This window comes from Leopardus geoffroyi, chromosome E3 (genome assembly GCF_018350155.1).
Source record: "Leopardus geoffroyi isolate Oge1 chromosome E3, O.geoffroyi_Oge1_pat1.0, whole genome shotgun sequence".
In the NCBI taxonomy this organism is placed as follows: Eukaryota; Metazoa; Chordata; class Mammalia; order Carnivora; family Felidae; genus Leopardus; species Leopardus geoffroyi.
Genome location: NC_059340.1, coordinates 5,000,556 through 5,017,741, shown reverse-complemented (window position 1 = coordinate 5,017,741; position 17,186 = coordinate 5,000,556). Strand labels below are relative to the sequence as shown.

At 59.3% G+C, this 17,186-nt stretch overlaps 2 protein-coding genes across 5 annotated transcripts in view; one reads left to right on the top strand and one right to left on the bottom strand.

Annotated features, from left to right (window-relative positions):
* The window catches only part of USP42 (ubiquitin specific peptidase 42), a 47,377-nt gene extending 39,190 nt beyond the window's left edge, over window positions 1-8,187 (top strand). For both annotated transcript variants that reach the window (XM_045461013.1, XM_045461012.1), the window contains exons 15-18: window positions 1,312-2,790; window positions 3,826-4,127; window positions 6,048-6,091; window positions 7,178-8,187. In XM_045461013.1, coding sequence (XP_045316969.1) covers window positions 1,312-2,790; window positions 3,826-4,127; window positions 6,048-6,055 — 1,789 coding nt within the window. In that variant the 3' untranslated portion in view covers window positions 6,056-6,091; window positions 7,178-8,187. The remainder of the gene's footprint in view (window positions 1-1,311; window positions 2,791-3,825; window positions 4,128-6,047; window positions 6,092-7,177) is intronic.
* A 198-nt stretch (window positions 8,188-8,385) lies between these two features.
* CYTH3 (cytohesin 3) overlaps window positions 8,386-17,186 on the bottom strand; it is a 101,497-nt gene continuing 92,696 nt past the window's right edge. For 2 of the 3 annotated variants that reach the window (XM_045461016.1, XM_045461014.1), the window contains exons 7-13: window positions 16,731-16,843; window positions 16,480-16,628; window positions 16,219-16,330; window positions 11,905-11,981; window positions 11,743-11,814; window positions 11,499-11,653; window positions 8,386-11,217 (exon numbers count right to left, since the gene is read on the bottom strand). In XM_045461016.1, the coding sequence (XP_045316972.1) occupies window positions 11,145-11,217; window positions 11,499-11,653; window positions 11,743-11,814; window positions 11,905-11,981; window positions 16,219-16,330; window positions 16,480-16,628; window positions 16,731-16,843 (751 nt within the window). In that variant the 3' untranslated portion in view covers window positions 8,386-11,144. Of the gene's footprint in view, window positions 11,218-11,498; window positions 11,654-11,742; window positions 11,815-11,904; window positions 11,984-16,217; window positions 16,331-16,479; window positions 16,629-16,730; window positions 16,844-17,186 lie in introns of all 3 variants that reach the window. The other variant, XM_045461017.1, reaches the window with a different exon arrangement.

The window sequence follows — 17,186 nt, the reverse complement described above, 5'->3', positions numbered from 1 at the left end:
CGTGTCTCTGGCTTGGGGTTGTCACAGCCCGCTTCTGAATCGGACAGCTAGCACTGACTGTCTCACTTAATCCTTCTAATGACAAACACATTGAAGACTCGTTGAGGGTATAGGGCAGGGCTTCTCGACTCTACCAAGTTGCAAATATTTTGTTATGCTCCTTGTACAATTCTGAAATTGCATTCATAGATGAGAGTGTATCTCCCCATTTAATGTTTTGTTTTTTTAATTGGTATGTATATTTTTTTAATTTTTAATTTTATTTTCTTAATGTTTATTTTTGAGAGAGAGAGAGAGACGGAGCACAGCAGGGGAGGGGCAGAGAGAGAGAGGGAGACACAGAATCCCAAGCAGGCTTCGGGGCTCTGAGCTGTCAGCACAGAGCCTGACGCGGGGCCCAGACCCACAGACCGCGAGATCAAGACATGAGCCGAACATGAGTCGGATGCCCAGCCGACTGAGCCACCCAGGCGTCCCTCCAGTTTACCTTAAAGAGGAGACAGCCTGAACCCTCAGTGACTTTGTAATGACTCTCCTGTTGTTTCTCTCCTAGTCTAGCTTAGTTTGCCCCCAAATGTAATATGTGTGAGGATGGCCGTAGATGGTTGTATAAACACAGCCACGCGTGTATCGTCACCCAGTGGGTGTGTACACGCGGGCTCAAGAATCTCACTGACACGCTGGAGGTAACTTGTCCTGTACTGATCTCATCTGTGTTCTCTCTCCCAGGTATCTTCCCACGAAAAAGTGGGGCCACTGTAGGGTTTTTATTGTTTGCTGCCAACTTGCATTAACCTTGACAATGCCTCGGGAGCTCTGTAGCAGTTGAGGGCAGAGTTCGTTTACCACAGGAAGGTTTTCTGAAGCCTCCCTGATTGCTCCCAGTTCATAAGTAGTTCAAGGAGCTGTTGGCTCTGTTGGGAGGCAGCAACTCTAGCTCTGACGCTCAGGAGAGATGCAGGAGGAAAGTCCGAGCCTCCAGCCATCGTCCTGCTTTCCCGATGCCTCATAGGTACTAGGGATTAGAAGTGTATCCGAAGACAGAAGGAGCCTAGAACTGCAGAGTTACCATAGCTGAAAAGCGGGATAGTAGATGAGCCTGATAGGAAGATTTTTATTTTTATTTAACGAGGGAAAGGGAAAATGCCGAAATTTCCAAAATGGAGAAGCCCCATATCGAGTAGAGCCAGGTATGTTAAAGGCATAGATCATTTAGTCACTGAAGGTCTTGGAAGTTTTTGTCCCCGTGGGCTCTAGAACAATGGAGCCAATGACTGATGTGTCGATTTCTCTGTTTTGCCGGGGCTGCAGTTCACCTGGAACCGAGGAAGGTCCTGCAGAGGGTCCCGGCGCAGAGCTCGAGCCTGGCAGCCCCTCTCCTGATTCCCGGGAGAAACCGGAGACGCTCACGAGTCTTAGCAGCAAATTAAAGAAGGCCTCGCCACCCTCGGACCCCAGCATCCAATCTACCAAAGAAGAAGTCTCTGAAAACCTTGCAGCAAAACCCGAGGAGTTTTCCCCCGGTGCCGACGATCTCTGCGGCAGCACCAGGAACGGCGCGGGGGACGATCCGCTCCCTAAGCCGTGCGGCCCCGGGGATTTAACAGACGACCAGAGCAGACCAGCCCAGGCTGCATCAGGGACGCGCACAGACAGCCCGCGGGCCTCGGCCGCCGTGGAGGCGGCGCAGGGTTCGAGCCCAAGTCCCCCGGCTCGTTCCGAGGGCGCCTGTGAGCACGAGCCCTTCTGCGTCAGCGGAGACAAGCGCGCGGACACGGACACGGAGGGCCCTTGGAAGGGCGCGGGCGCGCCCGCCGCCGACCTCCTCTCTCCCCAAGTAGACACGGGTACAGAGCATCGCTCGGAAGGGGGCCCCGAGCAGAGTCACAGTGAAAAACGTGAAGAAAATAAGGTGGGACAGAAAGTTCCAGATCGCTCTCCGGTTAAGGAAAAAATCAGTATCCTCAGAAGAGTTGACCGAGGACATTATCGCAACCGAAGAGATCGTTCCTCCAGCGGAGAACGCGCGAGGGAGAGCCGGAGCAAGACCGAGGACCGCTACCACCGAAAGCGGCGCTCGTACACGAGGGAGCGGCCCAGGCAGGACCGCTACAGGACGGAGCACTGCGGCGGGAGCCAGCACCACCCCTGCCACGGCGAGCGGGCCAGCCCCGGCGAGCCGCGCTCCCTGGCCAGGTACGGCCACCACCACCCTCGGAGCCGGGGCGGCTCGGAGCAGGAGTGGGGCCGGTACCACCACTCGGAGGGCGAGCACCCCTGGGCCCGGGAGAAGTACTACCCCGAGAAGCTGCGCTGGGACAAGTGCCGGTATTACCACGACAGGTACGCCCTGTACGCGGCGCGGGAGTGGAGGCCCTTCCACGAGCGCCCGTACGACAAGGCGGCCGCGGCCGGCCGGCCCTACCGGGACTGCTACAGGAGCAGGAAGGGCTGCGAGGCGGCCGCTAAGGGGAAGGGTCGGCACCGCTTCAGCCCCCGCGCAGGCCCGCCCCCCGCGCCCCTCCCCTACCCCGAGAAGCACCCCCACGAGAAGATCGCGCCCGGAGCCGAAGACGACACCTGTGACCTCGCCGGCCGGTTTCACGACCACGAGAACGTCAAGTCGCGGAAACGGAGGTACGACAGCCTGGAAAACGGCGACGGTCGCGGAGAAAAGAGAGCCTGGAGAGGCGCACAGAAGGAGCCTTTAGAAGAGCCGAAAGCGAAGAAGCACAAAAAATCAAAGAAGAAAAAGAAATCCAAAGACAAACACCGAGACCGAGATTCCAGGTGAGGGAGAGGCCGCCGGCGCCCCGTGTCCGCTTCCTGCGCCGCGTCCCCACCTCCGCGGGCCTCGGAGTCCCCTGCCGTAGATCTCTGCGGGCTGTAGCCCCGCTTGTAAGCCGTATCTTACTTCACGGGATCGGAAAGTGCCTAAAAACCTCTTTCCAAAACGATGCCGGTTTTGGTCCGCGCTCGATAATCCGCGGGAGTAAGTGTGCGGTGGTCTGTACGTGAGAACTTGGGAGTCTCTGACCTCGTAACCGGTGTTCGTAATCTTACTCGGCAGACGTAGTTCCCGTTTTCCTACCCGTTAACGTTTCCTTCCAACTCAGGGACCGCCAGGCAGGCAGGCAGGCAGAGGAGGCCACCGTCCCTCGGCCTTTGCCGGCCCGCCAACGGCGCGGGTCCGGGACGAGCACCTGTCGCCTCGGCCTGGTCCGTTCCTCTGGCTCCGTGTCTCAGTTTGCAGTCTAGTTGGGAAGCTTGTTTTTGTATTTTTAAAAAGCTAAACGGGTCAGAGATTGTCTGGAAAATGACTTCTCCGTGACGAGATGACTGAGCACGAGCGGCGTTGCTACGCGTCTTAACTAGAAATGTGACGCCTCTCGAGACGGAGACCCCGGGGCAGGGGCAGGATCACCGGGAGCCGTAGGTAGACAGCCGCCCTTACCCGAGGGGGACCTCCCTCCCTCCTCGGTGCCTGAGGCTCCGGGAAAAGCATTTTTTCCCCTCAGCCACTGGTTTCAGAGAAGTTAGCGAAACCCTTCCTCTGGACCTGTGGCCAACGACCTCAGCCCCGGGGCAGAGCGGGAGGCAGGGCAGGTGGGGTCCGGGTTGGTGACTTTACACCCCGGGCTTGAAAATCCCCTGCGGGGAGCGCAGCACAGCATCGGGTAGGATTCACCAGGGTGTGTGTGTGTGTGTGTGTGTGTGTGTGTGTGTGGCAAGGGTCTGCGGTGGCGGGTGCAAGGCCAAGGACCGGGCCTCTCTGAGGCGGTTTTGGTTTTGTGGTGGTTTGAGTTGTGGCTTATTCCTCTGCAGGCATCAGCAGGATTCCGATCTTTCGGTCGCGTGCTCTGATGCCGACCTCCACAGACACAAAAAAAAGAAGAAGAAAAAGAAGAGGCACTCAAGGAAATCCGAGGACTTTGTTAAAGACTCAGAGCCACACCTCCCCAAGGCCGCCAGCCATGAGACTGTTGACCGTTTCCGGAGAACGGACGGCGCTTTCCCCCTCACTGATGGGCTGCCTCTGGAAGGCGTTGGGCCTTTCTGTGAGAAGAGAAAACATTTAAGGATGGGAAGCAGGGATGACAGGTGTCCTCTGTCTGAGTGTGGCCAGGGTAAGAGGCGATACTTGGAATTAAGAATATAGAAACGATTTCTTGCTGACACGCGGGAAGAGACCCTCACGTGGCACGAAAGGGTGGACCCTTCGGTAGGAGCCCCGCCGCCCCGGTCCAGCCCCGGCTCCCAGGCAGAGCGCGGGCTTCGGTGGCGCGGTGTGGGGACCCGGAACCGGTCCCTTAGTGCTGATGGAGAACCTCGGTGACGTGGAGCCGGGCTCAGCAGAGCCTCTGTGACGAGGCCGCTGGAGGTTGTGGCTCTGGGGGTGTGTGTGTGGCTCCTGAAGGACCAGAACTTCTGTTTCTAAGCCATTTCTGATAGAAACGTTTTCACGGTATTTTCTTTCTTAAACCTCTAGACCTCGGAGTGCGAGCTTAAACTCAGTTCGAGGGCTCGGGTCATTAGGAACGTCCGCTGTCGCTGTCGGCCGGCCTGGCCTCTCGGGGCACCTGGGCTGCGGGGCGCTGGCTCCTGCTGCGCGGCTCCCCCCAGGCCGGGGCGCCGCGGGGGCTGGCTTCTTACCGCCTTGCACCGCTGTCTCCGCCCTCTGTCCTCACACCGCACTTAGAGCCGCCCCCGTCCCTCGATCCGGTTTGTGCGGGTGACCCACGGGCCGGGCGAGGTGTCCCCGCTGGTCCCCGTGTGGCCTGCCAGCTAAGAAAGGCTTTCCGGGTTTTAAATGGCTGGAGGCACCCAAAGGGGAAGACGGTTGTCCTCCGGCCTTTTGTACAAACGGCCCCAGACGCCTGAGGTGTGCTCTTGGGACTTTGATGCGGCGTCTTGGTGACCCAGAGGCCCTTTGGTTGTGTGTTTTGAGGGCAGACCGGTCCCTCCAGTGGCCCCCGGTCGGTGTGGTTGTTGACCGAGGAGGGACAGATGGGCCCCGAGCGTGAGGGAGGCAGTGTCCCAGCGGGAGGGACATGGGAGGCTCGGGGCAGAGAAGCGTGGCCGTGGCCGGCCAGACGGTGACGCGGGGCCATTGTCTGCCCTGGGCTTTTTTTAAGGTGTTGATGATACGGAGTTTCAGATCGGTGTCCCGTGACCCTTTTGGTGATTTGGGAAAGGGGCTTGGCCTGGTGAGGGTCAAGTCCCTTCTGACCACCGCCTAGTACTTGGGAGGAAGTGGCGGGCGGCGTCCCAGCCATTCTGCCTGTTGCCAGACCCCCCCCACCCCCCCCACCCCGGGGCTGCAGGTGCCTGGTGAGGACCACGGTCGGTGGCCGCCAGCACACATTGGTGGCTCCGGAGGGAAAACGGGTTGAGTGTGAGCCTGAGCCGTTGGCATTTGGGGGCCACACGTGTGTCCCTAGGGGCTGCGATACGCCTCTGTGTCGAGCGGTGGCCCTTTGTGTCCTGGGCGATGGCACTCGAAGGCTGGTGTGCGGCCAGCGCTTCTGGGGAGAGCAGACGGAGGAATCCGCGTGCCTGTCCCATCCTGTCCTCTTCAAGGACAGGGACCACCTGCTTGGCCTTCCATGCCAAACATCCCTGTCTTCTGGCTGAGGATGACACACCCTGTGGCCCACCTGCCACGTGTCCCCTGTTCCTGGTAACGTGACCTGTCAGACTCCCGTCTTCTGGCCCCACGACACGCTGCCTGGTTTCTTTGGCCTGAGATCTGCTCTCTCCTGCGGGGACAGTGCTGATGGGTGTGGGCGGAGAGGGCCCCGTCCCCACAGGCACGGCTTTCGGTGCATCTCAGCCATCACGGAAGGTCTTGTTTCCAGTAGAAGGCTTGGCGACAGCGCGCGCCGGCTCGTCTCGTCCTCGTCCCGTGCGGGGACGGATTTCGGGCAGCGAGCACCCAGCCGCCGAGAAGGGGTTCTGATTGTAATCACTTGCGCCCACACAGCAGCAGGCACGAAACATTCTGCAAAACCGTCATTAAAATCTCTTTCCTGATCTTTGCTTTCTAGGTGATTGAAAACTTGGCCTCAAAACAAAAAACTCACTAGTTATGGTAAGCGGTTTTCTATCTGTACGTTTCATAATTGCTTGTGGAGGTGCCGCGGGGACGCAGATGAGGAGTTGGGGGCCTCGGGGACCAGGCAGTGCCGCGGGGAGCAGGTGCGGGAGGCTCCCCCAGGCCGGCGCCGCGCGGAGCCGCGCTCAGACCTCGGCCCGCCTCCTCGGGTCCGGCCCCGTTTCGTGTCGCCGGGCGGCGCCACCCGGTTCCCTCCTCCCCTCGTCGTAAGAAAACGAGGGAGAGCGGAAAGCGCCAGAATCCACCCAGACGGAGAAGCCCCTTTCCGCTGCCCGGCCTGCCCCGCCGGCCTAGGAGAGCAGCCCCCTGGAGTCGCCATCCTACCCGCGGCCACCGGTCCCCGTGCTTCGGGAGCGAGGGCTTGGCGGACCCCACGCCGGACACGCTCGCCTGCTGGCGCCCGGCCGGGAGCGCCGAGTCCGCGCGCGCACCCAGAAATCACACTGATTTCGGAAGGACTCGGCGTTATTTGAACGAGGTCGGGGCGCCTCGTGACCGATCGGGACTCGGACGGCGTCCGGCGGGTCGCTCCCGGACCGTGACGCGGCGGCCCGGGGAGAGAGTAGTGCAGGTCGGCGGCCCGCGTCAGCCGAGGGAGGCGGGAGAGCGTGCCCTTCTCTCCGGAGAGGGGACGTCGTCCCGTGTGGCCCCCAGGCCGCAGGGGGGATTTGAAACGGAGCTCACTGAAGCGTCTGCGGAGGATTAACGTGCAGTTAACTAACCTGCTTAGTCCGTGTGTCTTAAGGAAAAGACCGAAGCCCGATTAAGGAATCAGGCTCTTCTCTAGCGAGAGGGGATTTAAGGCCGGAGAGGATTAGCGGCAGCCGGGCTCGGGCCCAGCAGGTGGCTCCCTCCGCACGTCTGTCCGGAACGGCCCGCTTCCTTCTCCGCCCTTCCGGAAGGCAGAGGGCCCGTGGTCGGGAAGAAGCGCTTCCCCAGGGAGCCCGGACTGTGCGGGAAGGAAGGCCCCGACTGGGGTGGTGGCGGGGGAGCCGCCCCGCCGCCCCGCCGCCCGCCCCGGGAGGTACTAACGCCCGCTGCTTGCCGCCTCTTGTCTTTCAGATTCAGCGTGTTCAACAGAAGCCATCCCCAACCCAGCTTAAATTATAAATGTAGAAATAACTCTGTTCAAATCTGCGTGGTGCTTCTTTAGTAAATACTGTACAGATTTTACCATGGAGGACTTTTTTTTAGTTTTTACCTTTTCTTAATTCCCCTTATTCCAAACGGACGAACCCTTTCTACAACTGCTGACCGTTGTAAACAGCGTGTACATAAATCCCACGGACAGTGACGCCCTGGACTGGAACATCTCAATGCTGCTTAATCAGACTCAGGTGGACTGCTCGCATTCCATGGAAAAGCTCCTTCAAGCCAGACCTCCGGTGCGAGAGCAGCCGGGAAACCATGGAATTAGTAAAAGTACAAACAAACTGACAGTGTGTATATTTAATTTAAAGACTTATTTAAAGATTCACGAGCTCTCGACTAGACTTGGGAGCAGTCTGTTTTCTGTAATGTCTGATACTAGAAACTAATTTGCTTCATATTTTAGTTGTATTCAAGATTTGAAAATGTATTTTATAGACAAGTTCTGTTTTTGAACTTTGTGGAACTATTCCAATCGATTTACCAGTTATGATGAGTATTTACATTATGAATGTATAATCCAAACGTTATTTGTAAAGCCTACAGTATGTTTTTATTACTTAACACTTTTTTATGCAGTGTCTCTTGTCTTGACTACGATATTGGAGTCTGAGTTGTCAGCTTGGTCCCTTAAAGTTTCTAGTTACAGACAAAATCATACTGTGATTTTATTTTTAATATGGATATGCTATCAAACTGTGATACACTTATAATTCACTGGTCCTGCATCAGGAGACGGAGTGGGGAAAACTGTATTTAATACAGTTTGTATCTGAATAATCTGTATGGTTTATACAGTTTGTGTTGTTCAGAGATGTCTAAAGTTTGATCTTTGTTTTTTTAAAGATTAAAAAAAGCACTCGCCCCACTGTAAATACACAGCATGTAAAGTTTATATAGTATATAAATGGCAGCAAATTCAACATCTTGTGTCTTCTTCTTTACCGCTGTTTTCCCCGTTTGCTCAGCAGACCCTTCTCACCTGTTCCAGAACCGTCTGGAGCCCAAGCCGCCCCCTCCCCCCTCCCGGCCTTCCTGGGCCTGGAGGGGGGTGGGGGAGGGGCGGGGAGCAGGCCGCGGGACCCCACAATCCATTTTCAAGAACCAAGTCCCAGACGGTCTTGTCTGAACAACGCCTTTTTTTATTTTGTGAACACGGTATTTGCAATTTGACGGCCATACACCCTCCAATGATACAACAAAATATCGATGACGGGGTATTTCTTCATGCAGGTTGTGGGGGTATATACACCGAATAACACTCCGGAAATCTCTATGTACATTATTTACATATTAACTATATTTACCGTAAATAGAAATGCCTAAGAAAAAATAAGACAATGTGAAATCACAACATGTGGTTTCCGGTCTACAACAGACCTAACTTCTCAGCAAAGCACATCTCTATAGATCTATGCATTTTAACTTTTAAAAATATGCATTGCTTTATATGAAGCATTAAATGCTGCTTCATCTATAAATAGCTATTTTGACTCCGTTTGGTACCACGTTGGACTGTTCCAGGATGTGCCGCGATCCCGAAGACACTGACGCTCGCCTGGGTGAGGGTAAACGGAGGCCGGCGGGGCCGTGGCAGCCGCGGTCTTCGGCCCAGAGCACCCCCTTCTCCGCCTCCTGCCCCTGGTCTCCGGAGGGAAGCTTGTCTTTGGCCAGAGTTGGGACTAAAATGCTAGCACTGGGAGGACGTGGGGGCAGGGAGGAGAGACGCGGCCACCCGCCCGCCTGACGGCGTAGCGGGGTGACCACCGGCTTGCCCCGCGTTAATACTGCCACGCAAAACCCGGAGTTAGAGATCTCACGGAACACTGACAGCAAGTGACAGATTCTAAGCACCACGGCCTCTGCACGGTTCCCGGGAAAAGAGCCGTCACGCGAGGCTCCTTCACCGGCGACCAGAGAATTCCTACGGGGGTTTCCCAAAGCTCGCTTCTCCCAACCCTACAGAGGCCAAACCCCGAAGACAGAAAGCCTGTATCCCCAGGGGCCTACCCGGGGACGAGAGAGGGAGCGCGTCCCCGCGCCAACCACTGATCCCTCGGCGCCCTGGGCAGCCCGGGAGAGGGGCGGGCGGCCCCACTGGTCGGCGACGGTGGGGGCGGCGGGCGCGTGCTCCGGGCGCCGTCGGCTTTCGTGGAAGACTGGAGGCCAGAGTTGCATATATACCAGCCAGGCATTTCAAGAATGCGGACTCGCCTTTCTCCAAAACTAAAGTTTCGAATTTGAGGTATCAGGACGGTAACAAAGCCTAAAAGCTTGGGAAGGAAACAAAAAATCAGTTTGAGGCATGTCAGAGAGGCCCGGGCCCAGACCCCTTTGCATCCAGCGTGACTTAAAGCTACGTCAAGGTCAGTGGTGCCGAGGCCAGGGGCCCACGGCCAGTCAGTGTCAGCACCAAGGCAACTCGCAGAGCAGTTACTTCTACTTAAAATCTTCACATAGGTGCCGACGGTCCGGTCCGAGGTCTGCTTTCCGGGACTTTCATTTTGCACATGACAGCTCGTGACCTCTAAAGGGCACAGACACGGGGACCCACCGCCGGAATGTGGCCAAGAGGGTCCCGGCAGCATCCGTCACCGGCCCCGTCCGGAAGAGGCAGAGGCACCGCCCCAGCGCCCAGCACCCCAGCCTCGCCCAGCGGTGCCCCCGGCCGGCTCTGAGCCCCGTCCTCCCTCGGGCAGACGTCCTGAGCACCTGTTACATCATCGGCAGCCTGACAACCGTCTGATCGCGGATCTTCTCAAGTTCCACCACCAGCGTGCATCTGGGCTTTCACGCTATTTACAGGAGACCCTAAGTGCCACGCACCTTCATCCCACAGCGCTCCCCTTCCGTCCTCATGGCAAGAGATTAAAGTCTCTAAAAACGAGGAGTAAGATCTGCTCTGGTTACTCGTCTACTCGTTATGCTAAGAGATCTGGTCAAACTAGTAGGTCAGTAAAAGAACGATCTGTTTTGCCGAAAGGTTTTAAATAGCGAAGACCGGTCCGTCAGTCTGAACGACGCACGGTTCCACTGAACCACACGCAACTGCTGGTTGGGGGCCAAAGTCCCACAGCGGCGGTCTCATGGGGCTCAACACACCCCGTGTGTGACCGCAGCCACAGGATTCACACCCAGAACCAGCACTTACATTGTAACAATTGGCCTTTTCAGTAAGGATCTGTGGGGCCACAGAGTCTGAGCTGATGACGAGTCCCCCGGGATCTGGCCACCTGGAGCCCGGCCCCTGCCCGGAAACGTCCCTCCACCCCGAGGACCACCACGAAAGCACCCCACATAGCCGCCCACGCCCCCCCCCCCCCCAACGCAGGGCGGCAGGTGCATGTATAGACGACTTCTTCAGTGCACAGTATATACTTGCGTCCACGAGTTACATTTATAGCTGCCATTCTAAAAATACTAGTGTTAGAAAGTAAGTATCCTTCGTTATAATTTCAGAGTATAAAAAGGCATATAAAAGCTATAATCCTATATATCTGAGAAAAAACTCTGAATAAAAAAGTGGTAGCGTTTCCTTTCTTGTTCAGATATAAAACAGCGGCTTCTGGAACGGCGAACGCTGCCACGGGTGAGCCAAGGGCGGCACGACTGGCACGAGGTTCCCTCGAAGGAGCCGGCAGGTGCCACCGCGGGCTGGGACCAGGAGGAGGGCATCTGGACATCGGCCGCCGCGCACAGAACGCTCCTCGGGGGCTCGGGGTGGCGCTCCCACTGCGCACGCGCCGTCTCCAGCGAGGAGGCGGGAGACCGAGGCGGGGCCGGCGGCGCTGGGGGGGGGGGGGTCGGGGGAGGCTCCCAGTCACTTTCCGTCGTCGTGGAGTCTTGGCTTCTGTTTTCACCGGTTCGGGCCAGGAAAGATCTATTTCTTATTGGCAATCCTCCTCTTCCTCGTGGCCAACATGTCATAGAAAGGATCCCTGCTGATGCTCGCTCTGGGGGGGGAAGGGGGGGCGGGGGAGGAAACCCTCAGGCGGGAAGAAGGCACCCGCAGCCCTCCAGGCAGAGCAGGCTCGAGCCTCCCCGTCTCCGCGGGCACAGGGCGGGCGCTGCCCTCGGAAGCGCGCGTGCACGCCTACACACGTGCGTGCCCTCCCACAGATGCGTGCGCGCACGTGCACGCCCGCCCACACACGCACGCGCAGGCGTACGGACGTGCGCGCTCGCGCGCTGCGAGGACGCGGAGCCTTCGGGCTCGAGCGGGGCTGGCGCGCACCTGATGGACTTCATCCACTCCTCCTTCTCCTCGGGGCTCGGGGCGGAGATCCGGTACACCACGTGGTTGCCCTCCACCACTCGGCCGTCCGCCTCCGTTTTGCAGGCCTTGATGACCTGGCCTTTGTGGCTCGGGTTGTAAAGCTCGAAACAGTTCTGGCGAGACAGACAGAGGGCCGTCAGCGTGCGCGGGGGGCGGGGGGGGGCCGCCGCCGGGCGAGGAGCCAAGGGCAGGGCCCGCTTACCGGTTTGCGCGGGTCTTCCACCTCCCTGATGCTGAGGTTTTCCAGGGGGATGATTCCCCTGGGCTCCTTGTCCTACGAGAGAAGAGCGCACAGCCAGCCTCGCTCGGGGCGGCGGCGCAGGGGCCGGGGACACGGAGGGCGGGCGGCCCGCCCGGTACTCACCGTCGTGTACTCGAAGTAGTAGAGGCAGTTGTCGGTCAGGATGAACCAGCGCCGCTTCCAGGTCTTCACCCGCCCTCCTAAAAGCGGAAGGAGCTCGTGAGCCAGGGCCCGGGGCGGGCGCACGACCCGAGGCCTACAAATACCCATTTTCACAAATGCCATCGGGAGCCGGGCCTGGCCTTTAGTTTCCTTCCTGGTGAACCTGTTCGACACTCCGCCCGACGCTCGGCCACGTCCTGGCCAAGCTGTGCGGCCGGGGGCCCTGCAGGCCCCTCTCGGCCGGCTGGCGACAGGAGGGCGCGGCGTGCTGCTGGGGGCCCCGCATGCACCCCCACCGTGGCCCCCTGGGCCTCCTAGGTAACTCAAGTGCATTCCAAACCTGCTTTCGGGAAAAGTTAGTCATGATGAATGGGCTTAATTTCCCCACATGGAAATGACAAGATGAAGTCAGTGCGGCTCCCCGGGGCCTGTCCAGGACGTAATCCCATTACCTCAGGGCTCTGGGTGGCCCTGGGATCCATCAACATCAATTACTCCTCGGTCCAGGGAATTATTAGATTGAATTAATCTCTTAACAAGATACGGGATGCATGTGAAGCGCTCGCGCGCGCGCACACACACACACACACACACACACACACACACACACACACACACAGATCATCTATCTGCACCTACTCTCCTTTCACTATGGAAAAGGAAGTCCTTTTTTACCCTTAAATATTTGGCACGAACTGGCTTCAATTTCTAGCCCTTACTTTTGACATGAAGTTAAAAAAACAAAATCTGAGAGAAGACGACGCACGTGGTAACAGACTCAAGCAATCCAGGGGCACAAGAAGTGACCCTCCCTGCCCGGTCACTCCCCAAGGTGACAGCCAAGGTCTAGCTCACCACCTCTATCTGGGTGAGTGCCAAGAGGGCTGAGGGACACAGGCATGGAGACAGGACAAGGGGATCACGGGGTGGGGGGCGCGGGGGCATGGAAGGACAAGAAAGGACACTTGCCAGCTCCCAGGTCCTCCTGGGGCTGAGGCAAGAGAGCGCCCTGGCCCTGGTGTGGGCAGAAACCCCGGCAGGCAAGACACCACCCGCTGTGCGGGGAGAGTCAGGGCCACTGGCCAGGCCCTCGGGAGACCCCTCTGGGGTCCCTCACTCCCTGCCTCACCAGTCAGACACCTGACCTCCTCCCGACGGCCTCAGGCAGGCTGGCTGCATGGGGCACGCCGGGCACAGTGGAGGACGCCGCAGCCGAGCGGGGGAGGAAGGGCCAGCTGCTGCTCCCCCCAACCCCCGGCAGACACCCCCCAGCTCCACGCCCCACCCCCCTTGGGTCCCTGTCAGGAGGATCTGACCGTGTGCCGCACCCAGGCCCTTCCTTCAGGTCACACCGTGCTGGCCTGAGCCCCGACACTCTCGCCAGCACCTGCCGTCCACTGAGCCTCACGAGCACATTCTTGGAGAATCCTCCCAGGGGCTCCCCGTGCTGTCCATCTGTCCAGTGCCCCCTCTTCTCTGCGCTCCCGCCACTGGGTCGCTAGGTGGCGGCCTATGTGTTCTGCTCACCCTGAGGCCCTATCGGCGACCCCGTGACCCACCCCCCCTCCCCAGGAGAAGCGGCTTTGCCAGGAAGGCTTCTCAGCATTTTGCCCCTGGGCTCCTACCCTGCTGCTCCTGGGGTTCAGTGGCACGTCTTGGGGAGCCTGATCCCTAGTCCAGTTCTCCTGGCCAAGGGGCCTCCCAGCCCCATCCCAGGTACCCGTGCAGCACAGAGAGCAGGCTGGCGTCACACCCCTGGGCTCAGAGATTTGGCTGCAGGGAACAGACAGGCTCTGCTTCTGTGTTTCTGGCTGAGCTTCGGGAGACAGGGACACATACCACACCACGCACGCCTGCAGAAAGGAGCCTGGCTTCCCCACCCCACGAACCTCCTCCTAGTTCCATGGCCGTTCCCAGGCACACGCACACGCACACCCTGCAACACACACTCCACGTGACAGTTCAGCTCTGATCCGCGTTCCTGTGTTTTCAACACAACCGACTCGTTCTCAAAACTTGGTGACTATGAGGCACTTCGCTGATCCGTAAGCGACACTACAATGTTCCTACGCTCCCGCAAAACATCCAGGCCTTTCAAAAGTGCCACCTGCCCCAAGACTAAGCTTATGACGAGAAACAAAGAAGTAAGGTCAGGCGGTGACCTCCGTCCCGATTTGCGTGGGTGCAGGGAGCACACATTTCCTAGGCCCTGATGTAGGCCTGTGGCCAAGCGCCTCCGGGTCCGGGCCTAGGTCTGCCCTGTGCTGGGTGGGGGCCCAGAGCCGAGCGCAGCAAGAGCACCCTGGCCAAACCAACGCATCTTCAGCATCGGCTTCCAGATTGACTGCTTTCTTGGCCCTCAGAGCCCAACACCAGCCACTGTCCCTGGTGGCCAGGCCAGCGTCAGAACTGCTGGGAGGCAGCCCACGGGCGGGACTGTGCGTAGGCCCCAGCAGCTCCGGGGACACCAGTCCCCTGCGAAGTCCGCTCTCTGGCTGCAGCTCTGCCAACAGAGGGGCCATCCGGGACAGGGAGGCAGCAGCGGGCTTGCTGTGCGTCTGGGGTGGGGGCTCCCGGGCAGTCTCTCGGCTGGCCGGCGGGTGACCAATCACCACTAGCTTAGTGACTGCGGGACCGCCCCCTCTCACGCATGCGCACACGGCGGTGGAGCACGGAAGGAGCAGGCTCCCCGGGGATCCTCGGCACCCACTCACCACCCAGCTGGCTCTGTCCCCTAAGGGTGCTCGGGACGCGGGTTCTGGGGCCCGATTAGATGAGTAGCCAGGACACAGGCTGGGGTGCAAGCCCTGGTGTGCCTTTATGCCCGTCGTTTTGTTCTGTCTTTAGAAGCAGGTCCGTCTCCCACGGGTGCTGAGGCCACACCAGCTGCCGGGCGGGCTTGTGCCATCACTGCCCTTCGAGGGGCGTTCCCTGGCAACGCAGGGCCGGGAGGGGCCCAGGTGCTGCTGCGGGGGTTTTAGACACGTCCCTGCTCTGGCCTCCCCTGGGGGCCCCAGAACTGATATGACCAGAGAGTCAGATGCATCTCAAAGGGGGCTCAGGCCTTCAGGTCCACGGCTATGGCTCTGGGTTTCTTGGCCAAGGTCCAGAACTCTCCCAAACCTCAGCGCAGCCAGAGAAAAGTCAGAGCAAGACCCCAAATCCGAACGGCGGAGCCATGGCCTTCACAGGCCTTCACGCCTCTTTACCCTCCCCTTGATTAAAACCACAAAATCGCGGGGCTTCTCTCAAGCCTGGTATCTTACAATGTGCTCTCAGAGTGCCCGGATGACGTACAGTTGTGACGTGTCACAGAAAGGCCAAGATCCCACCCCACCCCGCCCAGTGTAAAAATAAAACAAAAAAACCCTCCTACCAATTTCTAAAATTGCCCAGAAAATATCAACGCTATTCTATTTCTGTGTCAATGGTTAGGAATCCTCTTGACCATCCCCAGGCCCTGTCCAGGGGTGGTGCAGACATGCGCTGTTTGGTTAGTATGAGAGGCACCCGGTGAGGCACGAAATTGGAGATGACCAGCAGGCTCGTGGCCGCTCGGGCCCTAAAGACACAGAGGGGCAAGCTCGTTCCCACGTGGCATTCCCCATGCGCTCCCGGGCGCAGAAAGGCTGGCATTCCGGCCACCCCAGGGCTGTGGGTGTCACATTCACTGCACCCTGCATGACGCTAACCCCAGCAAGTCCAAAGCCACATGGGTCAGATGAATGGCAGCCACAAATCAAAGCTTCACACAGACCAACGGGGGAGAGAGAACGAGAGAGGAGTGAGCAGCTAGGGGAGGGCAGGAAGCCACTGGGTACGTACCTCCTAACGCAGAACAAGCAGGGACAGCCCGTCACAGAACAGAAAGGTGGGAGCCACAGGCAGAAGGAAAACAAGAAGGCACATTTAAACCACGCATCAAAAATCAGCCACACCAAACCAAGAGAGAGGCACGCAGGTTCTCGCAGGAAAGGCACCTGCGTCTGGTGCAGAAAACTGCCTTGGGCGTATCTGGATGCTAACTGAGCAGTTTTCTGGGACGCTCGTGCAGCCCGGGCGTTATTCTCCGCCGTGGACACGGACAGGATGGCCTCGTGCGGACAGGGCGGGGCTCAAAGCGGCAGCCATCGAGTCTGGGGCGAGCGGCCGGCCGCCGCGGGTGGACTTGGCCCATCGGCCTTCGCCTTTAACGTTTCTGCCTTTGGTCGGGGGCCTTGGCTGCCGAGGGCTGGGGGCTCCGAGCGCGGGTCCCGCCCGCCGGCCGCCACTCACCCAGCTTCAGGAGCCAGCCCTCGCGGTCGGGGTTGAAGAACGTGTGTGTCAGGTCGTTGCCGTCGTCCTCCGGGATCTTAAACGGCTCGTTCTTGATGCTCTCGTACAGGTTCTGTGAGGAACACAGGCCACGGGGAGCTCAGAGATGCGGGCGGGGGAGAAAGAGCCCATCTGCACCATGTCCCCAAGGGTGGCAGGCACCGGGCTCGGTGGAGTGCGGGCCAGTGCGAAGCGGGGGGGCCCGGGGCAGGGGGGGCTCACCCGCAGCAGCTCCTCTGGGAGGTCTCCTCCCTCGTTGATGCCGCGGTTCATGGTGACGAAGCGCTCGGCTGTGGGCTTGTCCCGCACGTTGTGGTTGTGGAGGCTGGTGTTGAGCATGATGATGGCGAAGGACAGCACGTAGCAGGTGTCTGAAAGAGGGCAGAGGGCGCAGGGGCGCTCAGCCGTCCGCCAGGCCAGCGGAGCCTGGGCAGAGGGCTCTGGTGGGGCGCCGGGACCCGGCCCTCACCGACCTGTGGACTGGAAGACGCCCGGGTTGCACAGGCAGTAGCGGGACGCAAACGCCTCCATCATGCGGTCGATTTTCTGAGCCTCACCCGGAAGTCGGAAGCTCCACAGGAACTGCCTGCGGAGAAATGGACAGGAGGGGATGATGGCGTTTCCACGGTAAAGGCTGCTGGGTGCGGGGACACAGGACAGCAGGGCGGCCGGCAGAGGGACCTGGGGCGCTGGGGGCAGCCTGGCACCACTCACTACAGGGCCGGCTGGCATCCCCACCTGGAAGCCCCGGCTCTAGGCCCGCGACTGACCAGCTGGAGCCAGACCCGACGGAGCCTGTGTGGCCCTGGCTCAGCGCACAGCCATCGGAGCCCCAGCGGGGGGCACCGGAGAAGGAAACGGATGCTGTCGGTGCTGCAGAAGAGCGGAGTGTACAGGATGGTGCCTCAAGGGCACAACCAGAGGGATGG